Source organism: Halichondria panicea, chromosome 14 (assembly GCF_963675165.1).
Source record: "Halichondria panicea chromosome 14, odHalPani1.1, whole genome shotgun sequence".
Lineage (NCBI taxonomy): Eukaryota > Metazoa > Porifera > Demospongiae > Suberitida > Halichondriidae > Halichondria > Halichondria panicea.
Window position 1 is genome coordinate 3,568,852 of NC_087390.1, and position 18,068 is coordinate 3,586,919.

At 40.1% G+C, this 18,068-nt stretch overlaps 3 protein-coding genes across 11 annotated transcripts in view; 2 read left to right on the top strand and 1 right to left on the bottom strand.

The window, feature by feature from the left end:
• The window catches only part of LOC135348086 (MORN repeat-containing protein 2-like), a 58,983-nt gene that overhangs the window by 40,546 nt on the left and 369 nt on the right, over positions 1-18,068 (top strand). The window contains exons 2-6 of one of the 2 annotated variants that reach the window (XM_064546258.1): positions 15,730-15,768; positions 15,851-15,901; positions 16,797-16,916; positions 17,071-17,105; positions 17,295-17,383. In XM_064546258.1, the coding sequence (XP_064402328.1) occupies positions 15,730-15,768; positions 15,851-15,901; positions 16,797-16,916; positions 17,071-17,105; positions 17,295-17,383 (334 nt within the window). Of the gene's footprint in view, positions 1-15,729; positions 15,769-15,850; positions 15,902-16,796; positions 16,917-17,070; positions 17,162-17,294; positions 17,384-18,068 lie in introns of both variants that reach the window. The other variant, XM_064546256.1, reaches the window with a different exon arrangement.
• LOC135348078 (uncharacterized) overlaps positions 1-18,068 on the bottom strand; it is a 33,584-nt gene that overhangs the window by 7,938 nt on the left and 7,578 nt on the right. For all 6 annotated transcript variants that reach the window (XR_010398649.1, XM_064546238.1, XM_064546239.1 and 3 more), the window contains one exon: positions 90-173. Coding sequence is in view for 5 of the 6 variants with exons in the window: in XM_064546238.1 (XP_064402308.1) it covers positions 90-173 (84 nt within the window). In the remaining variant the exon portion in view is untranslated. The remainder of the gene's footprint in view (positions 1-89; positions 174-18,068) is intronic.
• Positions 8,255-15,723, top strand: LOC135348070 (centlein-like). Of its 3 annotated transcripts, none has more exons than XM_064546220.1 (15): positions 8,256-8,677; positions 8,938-9,026; positions 9,540-9,624; positions 9,683-9,726; positions 10,220-10,313; positions 10,446-10,509; positions 10,646-10,773; positions 10,821-10,915; positions 11,213-11,360; positions 11,645-11,760; positions 12,142-12,276; positions 12,790-12,890; positions 13,045-13,118; positions 13,310-13,377; positions 13,552-15,723. In XM_064546220.1, the coding sequence occupies exons 1-15, from the start codon at positions 8,606-8,608 to the stop codon at positions 13,820-13,822; spliced, it is 1,584 nt and encodes a 527-aa protein (XP_064402290.1). In that variant the 5' UTR covers positions 8,256-8,605; the 3' UTR covers positions 13,823-15,723. The 3 variants fall into 3 exon arrangements, 2 of the variants coding, with proteins under 2 accessions (XP_064402290.1, XP_064402291.1); XM_064546221.1 differs by having other exon boundaries at positions 10,649-10,773; XR_010398647.1 differs by lacking the exons at positions 13,310-13,377; positions 13,552-15,723 and having other exon boundaries at positions 8,255-8,677; positions 12,756-12,890.

An 18,068-nucleotide genomic window follows, 5' to 3' on the forward strand; every position in this document is an offset into this window, starting at 1 on the left:
TGCCATTGGGTTTTTGACAGACATAAAAGAGGCAATTAAGTTGTTAATGGGAGGAGTCCTAGCTTGGATAACTACATAACCCTTTATACCTGGAGCAGTATTCTTGGGATGTAGTAGCAGCACTTGTCCAATGTAACCTTCATTTGGCACCTTGTTCCAGCTTTCATCAGATCCTAACATGTGCATGAATGTACACGTACAGTAAGCATGCAGGCACAGATATAACTTTATCACCTCCCCACAATAATTATTTGTGAATAGGCAAGCCGTAATACACGTACATTCCAATCTTTGAAGTTCACAAAGCCATACAGAAGAGATTCACATACAATATGCTACACGTTACATGTAGGAGCTAGTAAAGGCTAGGACCCGAATAGTGGCCTGTGTATATTACTATTATGCCTCGAGGCGTAGCCGCACGAGGGATACGATAAAGCCAGAGGAGGTCGGACATCACTTGAACTTTCACTAATTATGACCTTTTAATGACATTCCAGGCCAAATTGCTTTTCGTTTTTGCTGACTCAGCAATAGAACACGACTGGATCTAGCTAGAATGGCGGTCCAGTAACCATCACAGACACCAAACACAACTATTTGTCAACAGATTCAGCGACAGAAAGCGTGCAAAAACATTATCTCATAAATTAGTCGCCCTCTATATAACATAGACTCGTGATTAGGCCGCCCAACTTTTAGAGGGCGGCTAAAATATGAAACTAGCTGAAGTGCAGTAGCAGTTACTGCTGAGTCAGCAAAGCAATTTGGCCTGGAATGTCATTAAAAGGTCATAATAATTAGTGAAATTTCAAGTGATGTCCGACCTCCTCTGCGGTAAAACTGACTGTGTGTGTGTGTATTCCAGCAGTAACTGCTCAACGGTTGCAATGCGACGAAAACTAACAGCTTCTATAGGCTTCTAGCCACGTTCTCTTGGATTTTGATTCGTGGATTAGCAAACTAAAGCTTCCTTCTCGAGTTATGGCTAGTTTGACTCACATTGAAGGCTGTTGCAGTCTCTTCAGAATCTTTCATAGCATCATCTGTCCGCACAAACTTTCTATTCAACATATGAGTTAGCCTTGCACTAAAGCGCTAGCTTTTTGTTAGCTACAATACTCAGAAAATATCTGTTAAAACAGCTAGCTAGCAGTAGCCATTTGTGAAATTGATCTCTATACACTGAACTACAGATCCTAGAAGAATCAATTTTCTTCTTTCTTTAGTTTGAGGCACTAAATTTTCGCGGATAGCTCAAACTAAAGATTTTATTTTTGAGGATAGAGGTCTTTCAATACCGAAAAGTAAAAAGGAATTCCCAAATTTTGAAGGCACTAGATTTGAGGTAAATCCGCGAAAACCTCAAACATTTTGTGCCTCGAAAATAACCCACTATACATGCAGTATACATGTAGGTAATAGTGTTCCTCAACCCTTACTAACGTTGACCTAGAGCTCTTTCACTCAATAATTGACATAATAATATTATGTGCAATCAGGAGTGTATGAAGAGGAGTATGCGACTCACACGCACATTCCATTCTACATCCCAGACTGATTCCGTCACTAACACTTGTAGTTGTGTAAACTGTTAGCCATGAATAAAATTAAATGTTGGCTGGAGGTACAAACCACAACAGACCATGTGCGTGTATGCTGATATCATTTTAACCACTACACTGGCGTGGTATGACATACTCATACCGGAATTTGGTTTACACTACAACTGCTACAGTTGGATACTCCTCTTCATACACTCCTGGTGCAATGAAGAAACAATCATTACCACAGTGTAATTATTACCAGTGTAAGTAGATTTTAGAACAGTTGGGATTATTTGCTCGGATGAAGGGGCATCTCAGAATATTTTGAGTTGTTTGGCTGCCACAAGTCACCTCAGAGAACCAGGGATCAACATCATTATACCCCCAGATATACCTAAAGTGCATAGGAAAATATGTATAATTTGCCGCACAAACAAGTGACAATTTAATTGAAAACACTTCACATTATTAAACAGCCATACGTACAAGTGTATACCTCCCCCCACTATCAAGCTATAAGTTTGAAAGTTTAATTCTCATTACAACATAATAATATTACCGATATTTCGTATCATCATATCCAAGTTGTTGGCACATGGTGGTAAGAGCTGTTCCATCAACCTGATCATCACATATGGTTCCCCATTTAGGTGGCTGATCAAGGCTGTCTGTGTAGTACACCAGCAATAGAGGCACGTCCCCTTGTAAAGTTTTATTCTGCTCCAGGCACAAGTCCCCTACTGATGGGGTAGCTTTTTCTACAAAAATAACATCAGTAGTACAGTGTTGAGATGTAATATACCGGTACGTACACCACCAAAATGCAGCACCGTCTAGTCCACTAGTATGGGCACTACACGGTCTCAAATAGTTGCATCCTAAACTGAGGTAAAAACGTAGCCACCCTGTAGAATAGAGGCTTGAAAATACATACCTTTAAGCGGCCTGGCCTCCAAATAGATGCAACCCTCAAAATATATGAGGCTTGGACCTACAACTTCTATATTTTTTAGATCCAATTTATGGCCATAAGGTATCTATGTGCTGGTAGTAGAATGACGTACATCACTAATGTACCGTAGTAATGTGATAACAAGGCTAACAAATAACACTTCAGAGAGGCGCATGTTAGGCCACCATTAAAAAGAGAAAGACACTAAAAAAGAAATAACGGAAATGAAGTTTAATAATGGGCATACATGGCATATTATAACAAGATCCAATTTGCTGGTGGGTACCACACATAACTATAGAGCACTGATTAGTGCTATAACCCTCGGCTGTTGACAATCTACAATAAATGTACGCATGAAAGCTGGCTAAGCAGCAAGTAACAAGCAATAAAAGAGTTAGGACTTAGTAACCTTATCCATCATTGTTCCTCTGATTATTCCTTAGTAGGATGACTTCAGCTGTAAATACGTGCCTCAAATAAAGGCTGCGTGTAGCTAGCAACGCCCATCTACCATCCAACGTGCAAGTTCATGCAAGTTTCTTAGTTTTACAAAGCTTTAACATCAAAATCTATCACTACTAAACTAACTAGTGTTCAAGCTGGCGCTGTGCTAATGCCTCTCGCCATGTTTTTGCTTTCGCTCAAAAGTATTATAGTGTTATATTAGTTTCTATAATGAATTTTATATTAAAGGTAGCTTATCTATATAAAGTCACTGAGAAGAAAAGACTTATTTATATGCATCTATTGTTGTTATTATTTATTGTATTATGTGGCTTACCAGGACCTCAAGAAAGAAGAAAATTATCCAGTTCAGTGTATATAATATCTAAGAAGAAAAGATCTGTGTACATGCATATTGTTATCTATATTGTTATATGATAGTGTTTTGTGACTTACCAGGCCCTCAAGACAAAGATGATTCTGCCAGGATCTAGATCTGGATCTTGGATATTATTTCTCACATGGGGAATGAGCGCGCATGCGCATTACATCCACAGGAATAATTAAAGGGTATGTCCAAAGAGATCAAAAATAATGGCTACTGCTAGCTAGCTAGCTGTTTTAACAGATATTTTCTGAGTATTGTAGCTAACAAAAAGCTAGCGCTTTAGTGCAAGGCTAACTCATATGTTGAATAGAAAGTTTATGCAGACAGATGATGCTATGAAAGATTCTGAAGAGACTGCAACAGCCTTCAATGTGAGTCAAACTAGCCATAACTCGAGAAAGAAGCTTTAGTTTGCTAATCCACGAATCAAAATCCAAGAGAACGTGGCTAGAAGCCTATAGAAGCTGTTAGTTTTCGTCGCATTGCAACCGTTGAGCAGTTGCTGGAATACACACACAGACACACACACACACAGTCTAGACTCGCAAGCCGTCACTGTTGCAGGCGAACAGTAGACTGGTCAAACTCCGTGTAGAGACTCATGTTGCACAGTCAGCATATCAGATAAGATTCTAAGTGGCTGCGGTTTTCGTGACGTCACTATACTGCTGTGCTACGTAGAGTTTTCTAGTGATACGTCACTATCAACGATCTTGCGGTAACCGCATGCGGTTAGTTGCCACAAATATCGTGGCAAACCTTACACGAGTCTCTACACGGAGTTTGACCAGTCTACTGTTCGCTTGCAACAGTGACGGCTTGCGAGTCTACACACAGTCAGCTTTACCGTATCCCTTGTGCGGCTACGCCTCGAGGCATAATAACTTAATTATTATGTGAAGGCTATATATTCATACTGTAAACGCAGTGCTATGATATCCAAAGCAGACTCAAACAAACTAGAGGTGCAAACTTTGGCTGGTGACATGATAATTATTGTTAAAGCCAATAGGATTGGCACTAGATCTACTGCTGTAGCTTTTAGCATGCATTTTCCACATATTTTCTCCTATGTTTATATCTCACCAGGGAAGGATCACATCTGAAAACTGACTGCACAGCTAGTTTCTAGAGCTATTCTTTTGTATGATAGGCTCGGGAACAAATTGGAGTTATGCTCTCACCCGCTTTCTTGTTTCTACGCTTTTGGTGTTTCCTCTGGCCAATCCTAGCAATTTTTCACGTTACATATGTTTTTGTGGGTCTTGTAATAAAGAGTGATATACAATACACAATAAATAATAAATGCAGTGTATATGACTGAGCTGTCTAGCACAGCAACTCAGGACCAATAAACACTGGAGGCATGCCAAAGCATTTGAGAACATGAACATTATTTTGAGAACAGAGTTTTGGAGGTACATGAGACATGCACTGTGGACTAGGATCACAGCAAAGAAGTCTGGAGTCTTAGAAGTATCATGTATGGCTCCTGGAGTCCTAGAGTCAGCAAAAAAAGCTTTCCAAAACAAAACCATAATTGTGATAATTGCCCCGAATAAAGGCCGCGTGTAGCTAGCTATGCAGACAACGTGCAAGTTCAATTTTATTTGACAACGAAGCTTTAATTCAAAGTCTGCCACTATTGAACTTGTTGTGTGAAAGCTATCCATGCTGTAAACGCAGCGCTGTGGCATCCATGTGAGCAGGCTCAGAAATTATAAACAGACAGACAGACAGACCAGACGACTACTATAACCCGCTGGCCGGGACATGGCCTCGGATTAACGAACAAACACAACGACTACTCTCGTAGTGACCACGCGCCTCGGGTTGATAACTTATATGTACTATCCCGGTGTATCACCAGGAGCAGATTACCATATGCAAACTTTGCGAGGGTTGATCAATTCACAACAATAAAATCCGCAAAACATATTAAATACACACGATCCTTGCCAGAATACAATAGTTAGATCGCAAAGGGTCAACTTTTCTGCTGATTTGGCTCATTTGCAAAGGTTTTTCACATTCTAGTAATACAGTAGCTAAATCTTGCATTACTGCTCAGATACTGTACTTTATTGAATCAGTCTATAATCACCATTACATTGTTTGAAAGTACTACAGAGATGTACAGTAACAAAACTGTAAAGCTACTCTCTTCTCTTTTAGTGTGAACCGGCGGACCTCACACTAAAAGGGAAATGTAACATTCTTAAAAGTTACTGGTGCTGTTAGTCTCTGTGGTACTTTCAAACAGCTAGTGTGATAATGGTGTAGATATCAGTGGCGTAGCCAGGATTTTGGGAAGGGCAGGGCTCAAATCGGTTGAGCAGGTGCTGAATAACATGACATTTTACCTAAAAAAAGGTCATCACCTTTCCTCAACAGTCAGCATGCGCATTACATGGCCCTGCCCACATTTTAAAGCCATTGAATTCTAGTAACTATGCATGCAGTGCAGTGCAGTGCAGAATAGATTGACAGATTACGGAGATTCAAGCTGAGTTGGAGTTGATGGAGCACAAAAGGGGGGGGGGCTCTAGCCCCGTCAGCCCCCCTCTGTCTACGCCACTGGATATGTATTATTACAGTGACTAAATATGCAAAACACCTGTAGATACGGTATTTCTTTTTTAGTGTTTTTCTGTTTTACCTAACAGGCATATCCCAAAAAAGGAGTTTAGTCCGAGCTTGCACTTACAATGTATGTGCTACAGCTAGCCTAGTGTAGAGTCCCAATCCTGAGGATCATAATTGACAGTTCTCGGTTTTTGGCTTCTGTATTTCATAGCTGCACTCAACAGTCATAATTATATAGTACATGCAGCCATCAAATCTAAATACGAGTGATTAATAGCACTATTATTGAACTATTATGTACTATTAGTGCACTGGAACTCGAGCAGTGAAGCTGTGCTATTCATAGCGATCACGTCCGGACAAGTACCGTATAGCGAGTTATCTTCAAGGCACTAAATTTTCGCGAATTGCCCAAACAAAATGTTTTCGAGGATAGCCGGTTCAAATGACCACACCCCTACAGTAATACCGATGTATACCGATTTTTGAGGTACATTGTGTTTCTGGGTCAATCCTCGAAAACCTTGAAAATAACCAGCTACATATGTATACGGTAATTAATTGCAAGTGGCTTGTTTTCGAATAACGGCCGCAGATAAAACTGCAAAAACTGCATTAAATTGTATAACTAAGGGCGTTTCTAGAAAATGAAGCGAAGGGTGTTAACAAATACTTGAACACCCTGCATTAATTAGGGCATGCCTTTATGAAAGTCTAACGCCATGAATCATTTGCTGGTTACGCATGCTAAATTGTTCGTGACTTTACAAGAGCCAGCGTTGCAAGTGGTTTGGGCCTAGTTGGGCGGAGTCCAACCAACTGCGTGGGGTTGGGCACCACTCCAATCTGGGTTTTGTTCCACTGCAGAAATGTTGCAGCCCAATCAGATTGCAGAGTTCAAGTGCTGAAGGCGTGGCTCATTAATGAACGAGTCAGTAACTAGTAATTCTCTTTAGTCAAATCAAAATGCAACAATAGTAGACAAGCCAGCTTGATCCAGGAACACACCAGGTCAGTTAGAGCATAGATAGAGTAAAGAGAGATTGGAAACGGAAGTACGCTCGAAATACCATCCGTGTATCTTAACACGAGGGCTAAACATGAATAATTCATGAGAATTGTTTTGTTCTCTGTAAAAAGTCCACGAGCAGTTCTGCTGCTAAACATCAACTTTCTCTAATACTTGAGGCCATTTGGGACACAGGACACTATTTAGTTACAAAGCCTTAGCTATATCAAAGGTACTATAGGAACACAAGCATGAAAAAGCGCTCTGTGTACCTCTAGCTACTTCACGACAATCGAGATTATATTTTCTTTGTTTCCAATTGATACCTACTATCAGGGGGCATGTGATTCAGTAATGGGGGTAGCTCTGAGATGTATGCTTTGCACAATAAGTTTCCCGGGCTTTTGTGGGAGTTATGAGGAGATACACGGATGGTCCAGAGCCACTACGTAGACTTCATTGTAAAACATCACGTGAATCACTTCCGTTTCCAATCCCTCTTTACTCTATCTATGGTTAGAGCTAGTGGCATGCAAAAGTGACTCTTGTAGCAGCATTCTAACTGAGCTTTGAGGTTACCGCCCACTAGCACTTGGGATTAATCATTTCATGCTTAGCCACACCCTAAAGCTAAGTACCAGTGGAACAAAACCAGAGGAGGTCGGACATCACTTGAACTTTCACTAATTATGACCTTTTAATCACATTCCAGGCCAAATTGCTTTTCGTTTTTGCTGACTTAGCAGTAGCGTCTACTGTACTTCTGCTAGTCTCTATTTTAGCCGCCCTCTAAAAGTTGGGCGGCCTAATCACAAGTATATGTTATAGAGGGCGACTGATTTATGAGACAATATTTCTGCACGGTTTTTGTCGCTGAATCTGTTGACAGCTAGTTGTGTTTGGTGTCTATGATGGTTACTGGACCTAACCCTATCAGCACATAATAGCCATACTAGCTAGATCCGCCTATATCTAGTCATGTTCTACTGCTGAGTCAGCAAAAACGAAAAGCAATTTGGCCTGGAATGTCATTAAAAGGTTATAATTAGTGAAAGTTCAAGTGATGTCCGACCTCCTCTGGAACAAAACCCAGATTGGAGTGGTGCCCAACCCTACGCAGTTGGTTGAAATCCGCCCAACTAGTTTGGGCCTGGGTACAACTAGATCTAGTTTGCACATTAAATTCAAAACTAGAGAAGGTCTACCATGTACCATACATCTGACATCTAGTAAAAAAATCATTCATTTAATAAATATATTAATATAATGGGATTGAATTTGCATTCTAAGAAGCTAGAAGTAAAAGAAACAACTGACCTTTACATAGTAGTGTATTGGAGTGGTTTATGAGAAGAAGAAGGATTGCAACGATCTCCAATATGTTCACATGCACACTTGTCATGTTCTAGTCATAGATATGTTCTAGTTCTGCGTTCTGTTAATTTCAGTTTCACCGGCTTTTAATTTTGTTGATGTCCAGTGCAGGGAGAACACACCTTCTTCAAAATAACGCTACACCCCTTCATAGATGCAGAAGGCAAGGATGGCATGGCCTCCACTAGCACTATCTATAGCTATGGCATGGCAGTGATGTGAACAGTGAATCTAGGATCAAGGAGTACACTTATATTACCAGACTGTACTATACCCGTAACCGTACAGTACAAGTGGTTGGGATGGATTGTGAAGATGTGCAAGCACTAAAATTAGACCACCACCGCTTGTGTGAAGAGTTGGCCCACTGCAAGGTTCACCAAAAGTGTTGTGTGCATGTCTGTTGTTTGATTGGGGGTGTGTCAGCATTATATATCCCTCTAATCCCTCTAATCATGATGAAGATGACCTCTTCGAAGCTTAACATGACATGCTTTGTCGGTTGATATCTTAAAATGAATCCATTTACGTCTAGTCTCTCACCCAACTTCTGGAAGTTTATATAAGATACTGCTCAGTACTACCGTTTTGATTCGATACGTGCATGCACTTTATTTGAATTGTCTTGATTCAGGCCGACAAAGAATTCGTGTGGTCGCTATGGAAACAGTTGCAAAAGAAGTCTCCTGATCTGACTGCAGCTGTTGATATGGTCACCACAAGGTACGTGCACGTAATTCCTGATGAGATGACTCACAAGCATAATTATTATACTAGCTCTCACCGTATTTAACAACAGGTACCCTAGACAATTTTCTGATCTCTAAATGCAGTGACTACTGCGTTGCCACTTTTTTTTTATGTCCCATCGTAAATAGTGGTTAAAATATAGCCACCTAGCCTCGATTCTAGGCCATTTGAAACAATATTAAGCAGCCTGGAATCGAGGCTAGTAGAGTATTAACGTCGACCAACCTTCAATTAGATTCAACTCTCTAAATACACGACACAAGGACTTCAACCTCCCTCGAACCAAATTTGAAGGGCGACTTCTTAAATTTATAATGGCCAATTGGCCTGCACGTTTTATGAATTACAACACTTTTTTACCTTTATTTCAACCTCGTTGGACGTGAAAGACATCTCTTTCTGTCAGTTGTTGTATAAATAGTACTGCATGCCATGAAGACAAGCTTAAATTTGCTGGCAGCTACGTACGTACTGTTTTCTTTGCAGAGAAAAGTTAAAGCGAGAACAAGAAGGCAAAGAAATTGTTCTGTTAATGTCAGGAAAGGATGAGGAAATTTCATCTCTGAGAAAGGTGCTTCTTGACACATATACATGCATGTACTGTACTGATGTCTGTGGTGTTCTAACAGAGTATAGAGGACAGTGTTCAGAAGGAAACTCATGTCTCATCGCAGTAAGTACATGTGTACATTGCATACTTTTAGTACGCCATCGAACTATATATGTGACAGGCTCTGGGAAAACAGACCAATTGGCGCAAGCTATAATTTTTGCGATCTATATACCAGATGATAGAGCAAAGAATTGCCTACGCATTGATGTGTTTAGTTTGCACATACCTCGTTCCATGCCTGAGTTATGCGCGTTGGAAACTCTAAGTTGTAAAACAGCAGTATTGAGAAACGCCCACTCAAAGATTGCTAAATTGGGAAAAGTAAGGTAATGGTGGCTGCTTAGACAAAGCGCTTTGGTGGAAAGAATTGGATTCAGAGCATCAGATTTTGCAGAGAGGTAGTAGAAAGACTATAGATAACTATAATCCAAGAAAAAAAATTATGAGATTATACACTGTAGTCTATAAATCTGGCTATTGCTCAATGCCAATATCTGCTCCAATTGGTCTGTTTTCCCAGAGCCTGTCACATATCGTATCCATTATTCCACAGACTACAAGCGGCTGAGTCAAAGTATGTCTCAGCTCTAGAAGAAGTTAAAAGTCTGCAGGCAGCTGTACAACAACAACTGGCGTCCAATAGAGAGGTGTTGATACTCCGTGTCATGTGATTTGATGTGCTTCATAATTCACAACTACAGTAGAACGGGATACATACATGTGTTTGTACAATTTACTAATGTACATGTCACCTTCACCATGATTATTGTTGTGTACAGATGATGGCAGTAAATGTCGCTCTGAGGAAGAAATGTTCCACTCTGGAGAAGTCTGAACAAGACGGTACATCGTTATAATAGTTATTGTATTGTACATGTACAACACTACTGTGAGGAAACCGCTCATAGTGATATTTTTCGGCTCGTTATAATTATCGATTACTGAGTGACTGAACTTTTGAGAGTTGACCCTTATACAGCAGCAGATTGTTTGCACAACACAGAGGAAAAACTGTCTGGAGAAGACTCAATGCTGGCCAAGAGAGTGAGAGCAGTGGAGGCAGAGCTGGCTGAGTCAGAGCAGAGGGTGGCCACTTTATCTTCTGCTGTGAGTTTGAGTTACTGGCTTGCAGTGCTTTAATAATTATTGTGCAGTTGTCTGTGAATGAAAACAGATACAAGCATGTGCAAAATGAACTTTCTAAAACAAATAATATTAATCGAGAGCAAAAGGAGAAGCTCAAACTAAGGTACTAATACGTTTTTACATACACATTGTACGTACATTACATGTATGATATATACACACAACTTAACGTATTCCATGTTATTAGCAGGTTTGTACGGTAGAGCCTCCAAGTGTGGAGCAACAATCCTGTCCTTCATAATTATTATTGAGGTGGCCTCGGGCCGTGTACATGTACACACTGCAGAGAGTGTATCTAGACCACTGTATAATTTTAGACTCCCTATTCGATGCTCTACAGACATAATAATTATTTTGTGAGTATAATTTTGGTCGGACAGAATCTTGTGTACATCTGCAGCCAGAAGGAGCTTCAAAAACTGAGGAGCACTCACTGTGAGGAGGAGAAGAGCCAAAGGAAATCAGAGGTGCGTGATGACAAAGTGGTGATGATGCTTGAGAGAACAGAGGTTGAGCTCTTTGAGACAAAGTCTCAATTGAAAGTAAAGGTGAGTGCTAGCTAGCTAGTACTTACATTTGAGTTTAGATCATTAATTATGGACAATGCATTGTACGTAAGCAGACACTGTACATGTATATGGAAGAATTCAGAGTTGGATTGACTGCCTACGTACGGTGCTTTGGGCCACACCAAGGGAAAATATTTACATCTACCAAATAGCATTTGCCTTGCTCCTATTTTTTACACAGTGTCAAATGTGTTATCTGATTCACAAGTTGATTCATGAAGACAACTCCTTCCCTCCCCCACACACACACTCCCTATGTAAAGGCGGAAGAGCTGCAGTGCCTTCGTTGCTCCCATGATAAACGTTTGGAGCGAATGAAGTGGCTAAAGACAAACTACAACCTGGCCGTGGAGCAGATTAAAACCTATGAAACCAAAAGGCAAGTATTATACATACATGTACATCGTGACAATGATATAATTTTTTTTAATGTAAAGTTTTACGTATTGTAAGGCTATCTATAGGCTCATGAGCTAAATTTACACCTTGAGGGAGTTAGATATACATGTAGGTGTATTTACTGTCTGTATAAGCTGTGAGTTTAAATCAAGTGTACACCTGAACCATTACACATACATTGTACATGTACATATGGAAAAATGTACCGTGGGAAGGTAATTTTTGAGGGACTAAAATTAGTGAATTTTGTCGATTAATGTGTTGATGGTACGAAGCATTATATACTAATTTTGGGCTGCCATTTATTAACTGGCCTGACTCAACAAACAATCTGTATCTTTAATTATTGAGATCTCCCCAGTGGTCCTAGAGATGTGCGTAGAACTGGACGTAGACGGAGACACTCTGAGAGTGCTCTCAAGCATAAAGACAGTCGACTAGTATGGAATGAGTTAACACAGTACAAGTCGCTCTGTCAGCAAATGGAACATGACCTGTGAGTGCTTGAGAGTTTAATGCCACACTGTGTCATTAAATGGTACAATGTATAATCAAGGGCGTATGAAGAGAAGAGGGCATGCATGCAACTACAATCTATCCTATTACAAATGGGTGGCGGTTTATGTACAAATGGGCGGGGGTTATGTCTAAAAATAGTATTGCAGTGCACTTTATACTCTTTATTCCCTAGTGGGCGGTGGCTAAATCATGTCTAAATATAGCATATCCTGCTGACTCATCAATAATACGACGCATACACAGTATACATTGTGAGTTGCATGCCCTCTTCTCTTCATACACCCTTGGTATAATTATGTAGTTTTGGCGGAGCCGCTTTGATTAAAGATTAAAGTTGTAGCCACCTTTGTAGAGACATGTACATGTATATTGAAACATCGTAATAATTATATGTTCCTTCTGATACTAACATTTACTAAAAGTTCCTATTGTAACTTGAAAAGTTGTCATTTATAGGAAGGTAACTTTCACTTCACTGCATGCATATAAGAGTTCTGCTTAAGGAGGAGAGAGACGTTTTACTGACAAAATGCTCCCGGAACCAGACCACCATCTTTGACTTGAGAGCCTGTCTGCAACACGAGAAAGATGGTGATGTGATAAATATACATGTACAGTACATGTACAGTACGTACAATAATTATATCACATACTGTACATGTGTGTGCTTTTGAATTTGAATGTGCTACGTACATGTATAGTTTTATGTGCAAATAAATAATTTCATGATTGACTGTACATGTAGATCTTGAGAGGAAGGTTGCAGCAATTGCAATGCTTGAAGGCTCTGTTGAGAGTTTCACTCTTCAAGAACAACAGGTACGTATGTAGTACATTGTACGTACATGTACACGTACTAGTGTATATACAGCTTATCACCTGCTTGCTAATAATTACTGTTTTGTGTACATAGACCATCAGGTCATGTGGGTGCATACATATTTTTATGCACCCACCCCATCATTTTTATAATCATTGCGTATGAAATGCTGCTACTTATACTTGTATAGGTTGATGAGCTACAGCACTGTGTGGATTGCCTGGAAACAGAAAAGAAGCAGCTTTTAACAAAAAACATGTATGCGACGTACATGTGCATGTGCATATAATAGCCTACATAGCTGTCTTCATTGTACACCTAATAAATGCCAACTGCTCTTACACTTGTATACAGCAATGAAAGGGCTACTTGTTCATGTACGTACACTGTACATGTATTCTATATCAGTTTTGCTTTTTTTCCTGTCACTAGTGTTCTGGAGAAGCAGTGTGCTGTGTTCTATCAGGAGAGGATTGCTCTAGAATCCACCATTATACAAATGCAACACGAGCTCTCACGGAAGAACATCAAAGGATTGTGCAAAGCTACTATGACTGAAGCAGCTCTACACTCCCCCTCAATTGACTGCAATCAGTCACCTACCAAATACCAACCTTCTTCAAAAACTAAGCTTTCATTCCCCACACACAGTCAAAAGTTATACAACCCTCCCATTCTCAATCTAAGCCCCTGTTTACGGTAATTTATATTATGTATTTTCGTCAGTGGATATGAAGTCATCAAATAATGGGATAATGGGTAATGAAGGACTCCCTCCCTCATCGGGGTCGAGCTAGTATTCTCATCTGAAACAAGTATGCAACTAACAGTGGCCTAATAAACTCCTCCTGAAGAACTGGAATTTCTATTCCTTTCTTAACAGTTACAAGGTCTTCAATAGTTCCTCCAAATCCTTCTTCATCAGTAAGAACAGAAATAGCTGCTGCACCTCCAGATTCATATTCCTTGGCAAGTGAGAGAGCATTCAGATTGACGTTAATATCTCCTTTAGAGGGTGACTTTCTCTTGATCTCACCGATCACAGATAGTCCTGGTTTTTGGAGAGCTTTCAAGAAAGAATTTGAGTTAGTTCTCTCTTGGTATGGTACACATATCCCCTTTATTTCTTCTTTCTTTTTAGAAACAATTCTCAAGAAAATTGTCCATTTTCCCATAGATACTATATGTAATTTATAGTATCTATGATTTTCCTACAGACAGCTATTATGCCAGGTGCGTATGCTATGGAGTCGTAAATTAGTATATCTAGCTAGATCTGTTGCGGTATAGACTAGCAAGCCTTCACTGTTGCACGGCGAACAGTAGACTTGTCAAACTCCGTGTAGAGACTTGTGTTTGCACAGTACCGCACTTATTCGATTTAAAGCGACACTTTTACAAAGCCAGATGTCGTTTCTTTTGGAGGTTGAAAAATTATGTTGAAGTCCTGGTGTCGCATATTTAGAGGGTCACATCTATAAACTGGAGGTTACTCGATTATAGGCCGCTTAAATTACATTGTTTTTTGCGGCCTAGAAATCGAGGCTGAGGTTTGACCTCTATTTAGGATGCGACATAAAAAAATAATTGTGAACGTCGCAGTCGCTACTTTTAGAGGTCAGAAAATTGGGAAAGATCGAGGGTGTCGCATATTTGGAGGGTCGCTTTAAATTGAATAAGTACAGTAATCCATATAGCGGGAAATTTTCACGTTTTCAAGGGCAGAGCAGTAACGCGAAAATTAAAACCGAGATAAACTCCTGCGCACTGGTATTTCACATGCAAAGCTATTGGTGGGTGTGGTTTCCTGGCATTGAACCGCGAATATTAGAACCCACGAAAATGTTTGCTGAGGGCTCTGGATCCAAATAGCCAAATAGCGAAAATGTGCACCCCCTTTTCTTGCTTGAATACCAGTGATCATTGTAGATTAGATCTGTGTAGTCTAGCTCATTCTTAATACTCAGCTTGCAACTTCCAAGGAAGTGGGTCTTAAAGCGGCACACAATATAATTTATAATAATTATGCTTACAATCAATTTGCATAGCATGCGGAATAGCAGACCATCTAGTTTTAGACTTTTTTGAAGCTGAAGAGCAAGATTACTTACAAGAAAAACAAAAACAAAAATTATACAAAAAGCATAAGTCAAATCCATTGGTGGGATGGTCTTGATGGCGCGACCACGGGAGGACCGGGAGCCTCGAACACATTGTATAGCAGATCTGAGCAGACTATATACTTATTGAATGTATAGTACTTCATGCATTCTACTATGTACCATAATTATAGCAGAAATGTTCGTGGGGGGTTCTAATATTCGCGTTTCAATGCCAGGAACCACACCCACCAATAGGTTTCCATGTGAAATACGAGTGCGTGGGAGTTTAATCCCAGTTTTAATTTTCGCGCTGTCTGCCCTCGAAAAACGCTAAATTTTGCACCTCACAAAAATTTCCGTATGTCATTATAGTTGATATAGCAACCATGACCAAAAAGCTACACTGATTGGACTATAAAACAGTTGACCTAAGTATTTTCTTAAATATCATTACGGTATAATTATACATATTATAATTATATACATTTTTACCGTATCTTGTTAATAGGAAAGTCTCGGGCTAAGCAGCGTGAATCGAAAGCTGGAGGTGAGGTCATTTGTGTGCCGTCATTGTGTACGGTAACGCTAGTTGCTAACAATTACACAATTACATGACTGTGTACATGCAGGCACTAAGAAGCTGACGGACAGTTATATATTCCCTGATGGTGAAAAATACGGTAAAAGGATGATGTAATTGTTGTGGGACGTGTAGCCTCGAATCCAGGCCGATTAAATTCGGCCTGGAATATAATCTTTTTTATTGCATGTGTAATTAATCATAGGCGTGGTCCATACGCGCCCATGTACTATCTACTAGGTATATGAAGCTTTGTATGTAGCCTAGCTAGCTAGCTGTGGCCCTCTATGGTATTGTCGAGAAGGCTTGCACACTAGTCTGAAACCAGAAGAGGCTCTCATCTACCTCTATAATGGTTGGATGGTCGTGTGATGTTTTGAACTTGGTTTCTGTACAAATGAGAGCTTCTTCTGGCTTTAGACTAGTGTGCAAGCCTTCTCGACAACACCATAGAGGGCCACAGCTAGCTAGCAAGCCTTCTCGACAACGCAATAGAGAGCATAAGCCACAATTTCACAGGAGACAAGTATTTGTTAAAATTAATACGGAAAGAAACTAGTAACAAACTAGTTTACGGTATAATTTTACAAAGGTTTACTATAAAGTATACGAGTTACCCGATTCTGGGTAACTCAGTTCGCGCATGTGCACTATCACCCATGCAATAGAGACCAGGCCGTATTTTAATCGGCCTGGTCTCGTGGCTATGGGATGTGTTGAAATGTAGAATCACAATCACTTGATGAATGGGAATCTAACTCTAAGAGCATACATATATCAGTCATTCAATCGAAATAATTAGTTTCTAGTACTACGTAGGTTCATGCTGTTCCAACTGCATAATTATGTACGTTGGTAGCTTTTTCGAGTTTCTATGTCAACCAGCACTATCTTTAGCATGAAATTTCGGCTTTTCCGTTGTTATACCTTGTGACGTACTGCTACAAGTATATAGACTAGAGGATGAGTACCTCATATACACTTCATTTCCCCAGTTGGAGAGTATGTTGACTATGGCAATGGTGTGATCGAAAGGAATGGTGAGGGTACACACAGCTTTGCCAGTGGACTAGTGTACAAGGGAACCTGGAGCAAAGACAAAATGAATGGAACTGGTACAATACGATATTGAAGTGCATGAAAGTGCAACGGTCTACATGTTATGTGTACTAACATGATGCTTATATGATACTTGCTCAAGATAATTATGATTACTGATAAAGTATCAATTAGTGCTGTCGTCTCTGGTCATTCTCTCTGTTTCTTCAGGTGAGCTGATTCATCCCAATGACTGCACATACAAGGTGTACAATACTACTCACTGTAGCTACAGGAAGACACTGCGCAGTGCAGGAAATTTGTAACGAAATGCATTCATGATAAATTAATAACAACATCTGTGGTTCCTATGAGATTCTGGCATACTGATACTGATACTGATTTGATTAACTGTTAGTGTACGCTGATTTACACACACACACGTACAACTATAGGGCACATTTATTGAGAATGAGTACCATGGCAGTGGTGTATTTCAGTGGCCGGATGGATCTATGTTCACTGGACAATTCACCAGCAACAGGTACAGTCATAGACTCATAGTCGCAGTGGACGGTATTAATTTTAAAGTATCTGCTATGCACCTATGCAAGCTATAATAATTAATAACATGCCACGAAAAGTGTTGTATAAAAAAATCGTCTGTACATGTTGCAACGAACCCCCAGCATATAAAGTGCAAAGGCCAGTCCATCCCAAGAGCAATTGGAGTGTGCACAAAATTAATAACCCGTCAACAAAATCTATCATACTTACATGTACGTACGTCACCACCTAATTTATTTCATTGGTCAACAGCTGCAAGATAACATACAGCCCCAGGGCATGCACAGACTTCGAGGTGTTTTTCTAGTTTTTTCATTAATTGTCCAAGAAAAGTAAGTAAACAGAAATGAGCCATGCTTGACGGTACTAAGACTCTAAAGCGACGGCAGAACCACGGAAGCTGCTCTACAACAAGGTGGCTACAGTCTGACGAGAAGAACTTGCAACTGCGGCGAGGGACGTCAAACACAATGCTTGGACCTAGAGCATCTGTAGAAGAAGTTGTGTTGCTTAATTAGCTTTTTGACGGTTGCAAAATCCGGCTAGTCTCATTCTTTTTGCGGTATGCACCGTGCATTGAGTGTTGCTAGCCAGTAGGAGAGGTCCTTTTATAGAGCTGCGGTAACGTGGTATAAGTCAGATATACCACACCTACTCGGAAG

Coding starts and splice junctions, on each gene's coding strand:
- LOC135348070 (XM_064546220.1), top strand. CDS start 8,606: ATGGATTGTGAAGATGTGCAAGCACTAAAATTAGACCACCACCGCTTG. Junction 9,027..9,539: donor GTTGATATGGTCACCACAAG/GTACGTGCACGT, acceptor TTTTCTTTGCAG/AGAAAAGTTAAAGCGAGAAC. Junction 10,314..10,445: donor AACTGGCGTCCAATAGAGAG/GTGTTGATACTC, acceptor TGTTGTGTACAG/ATGATGGCAGTAAATGTCGC.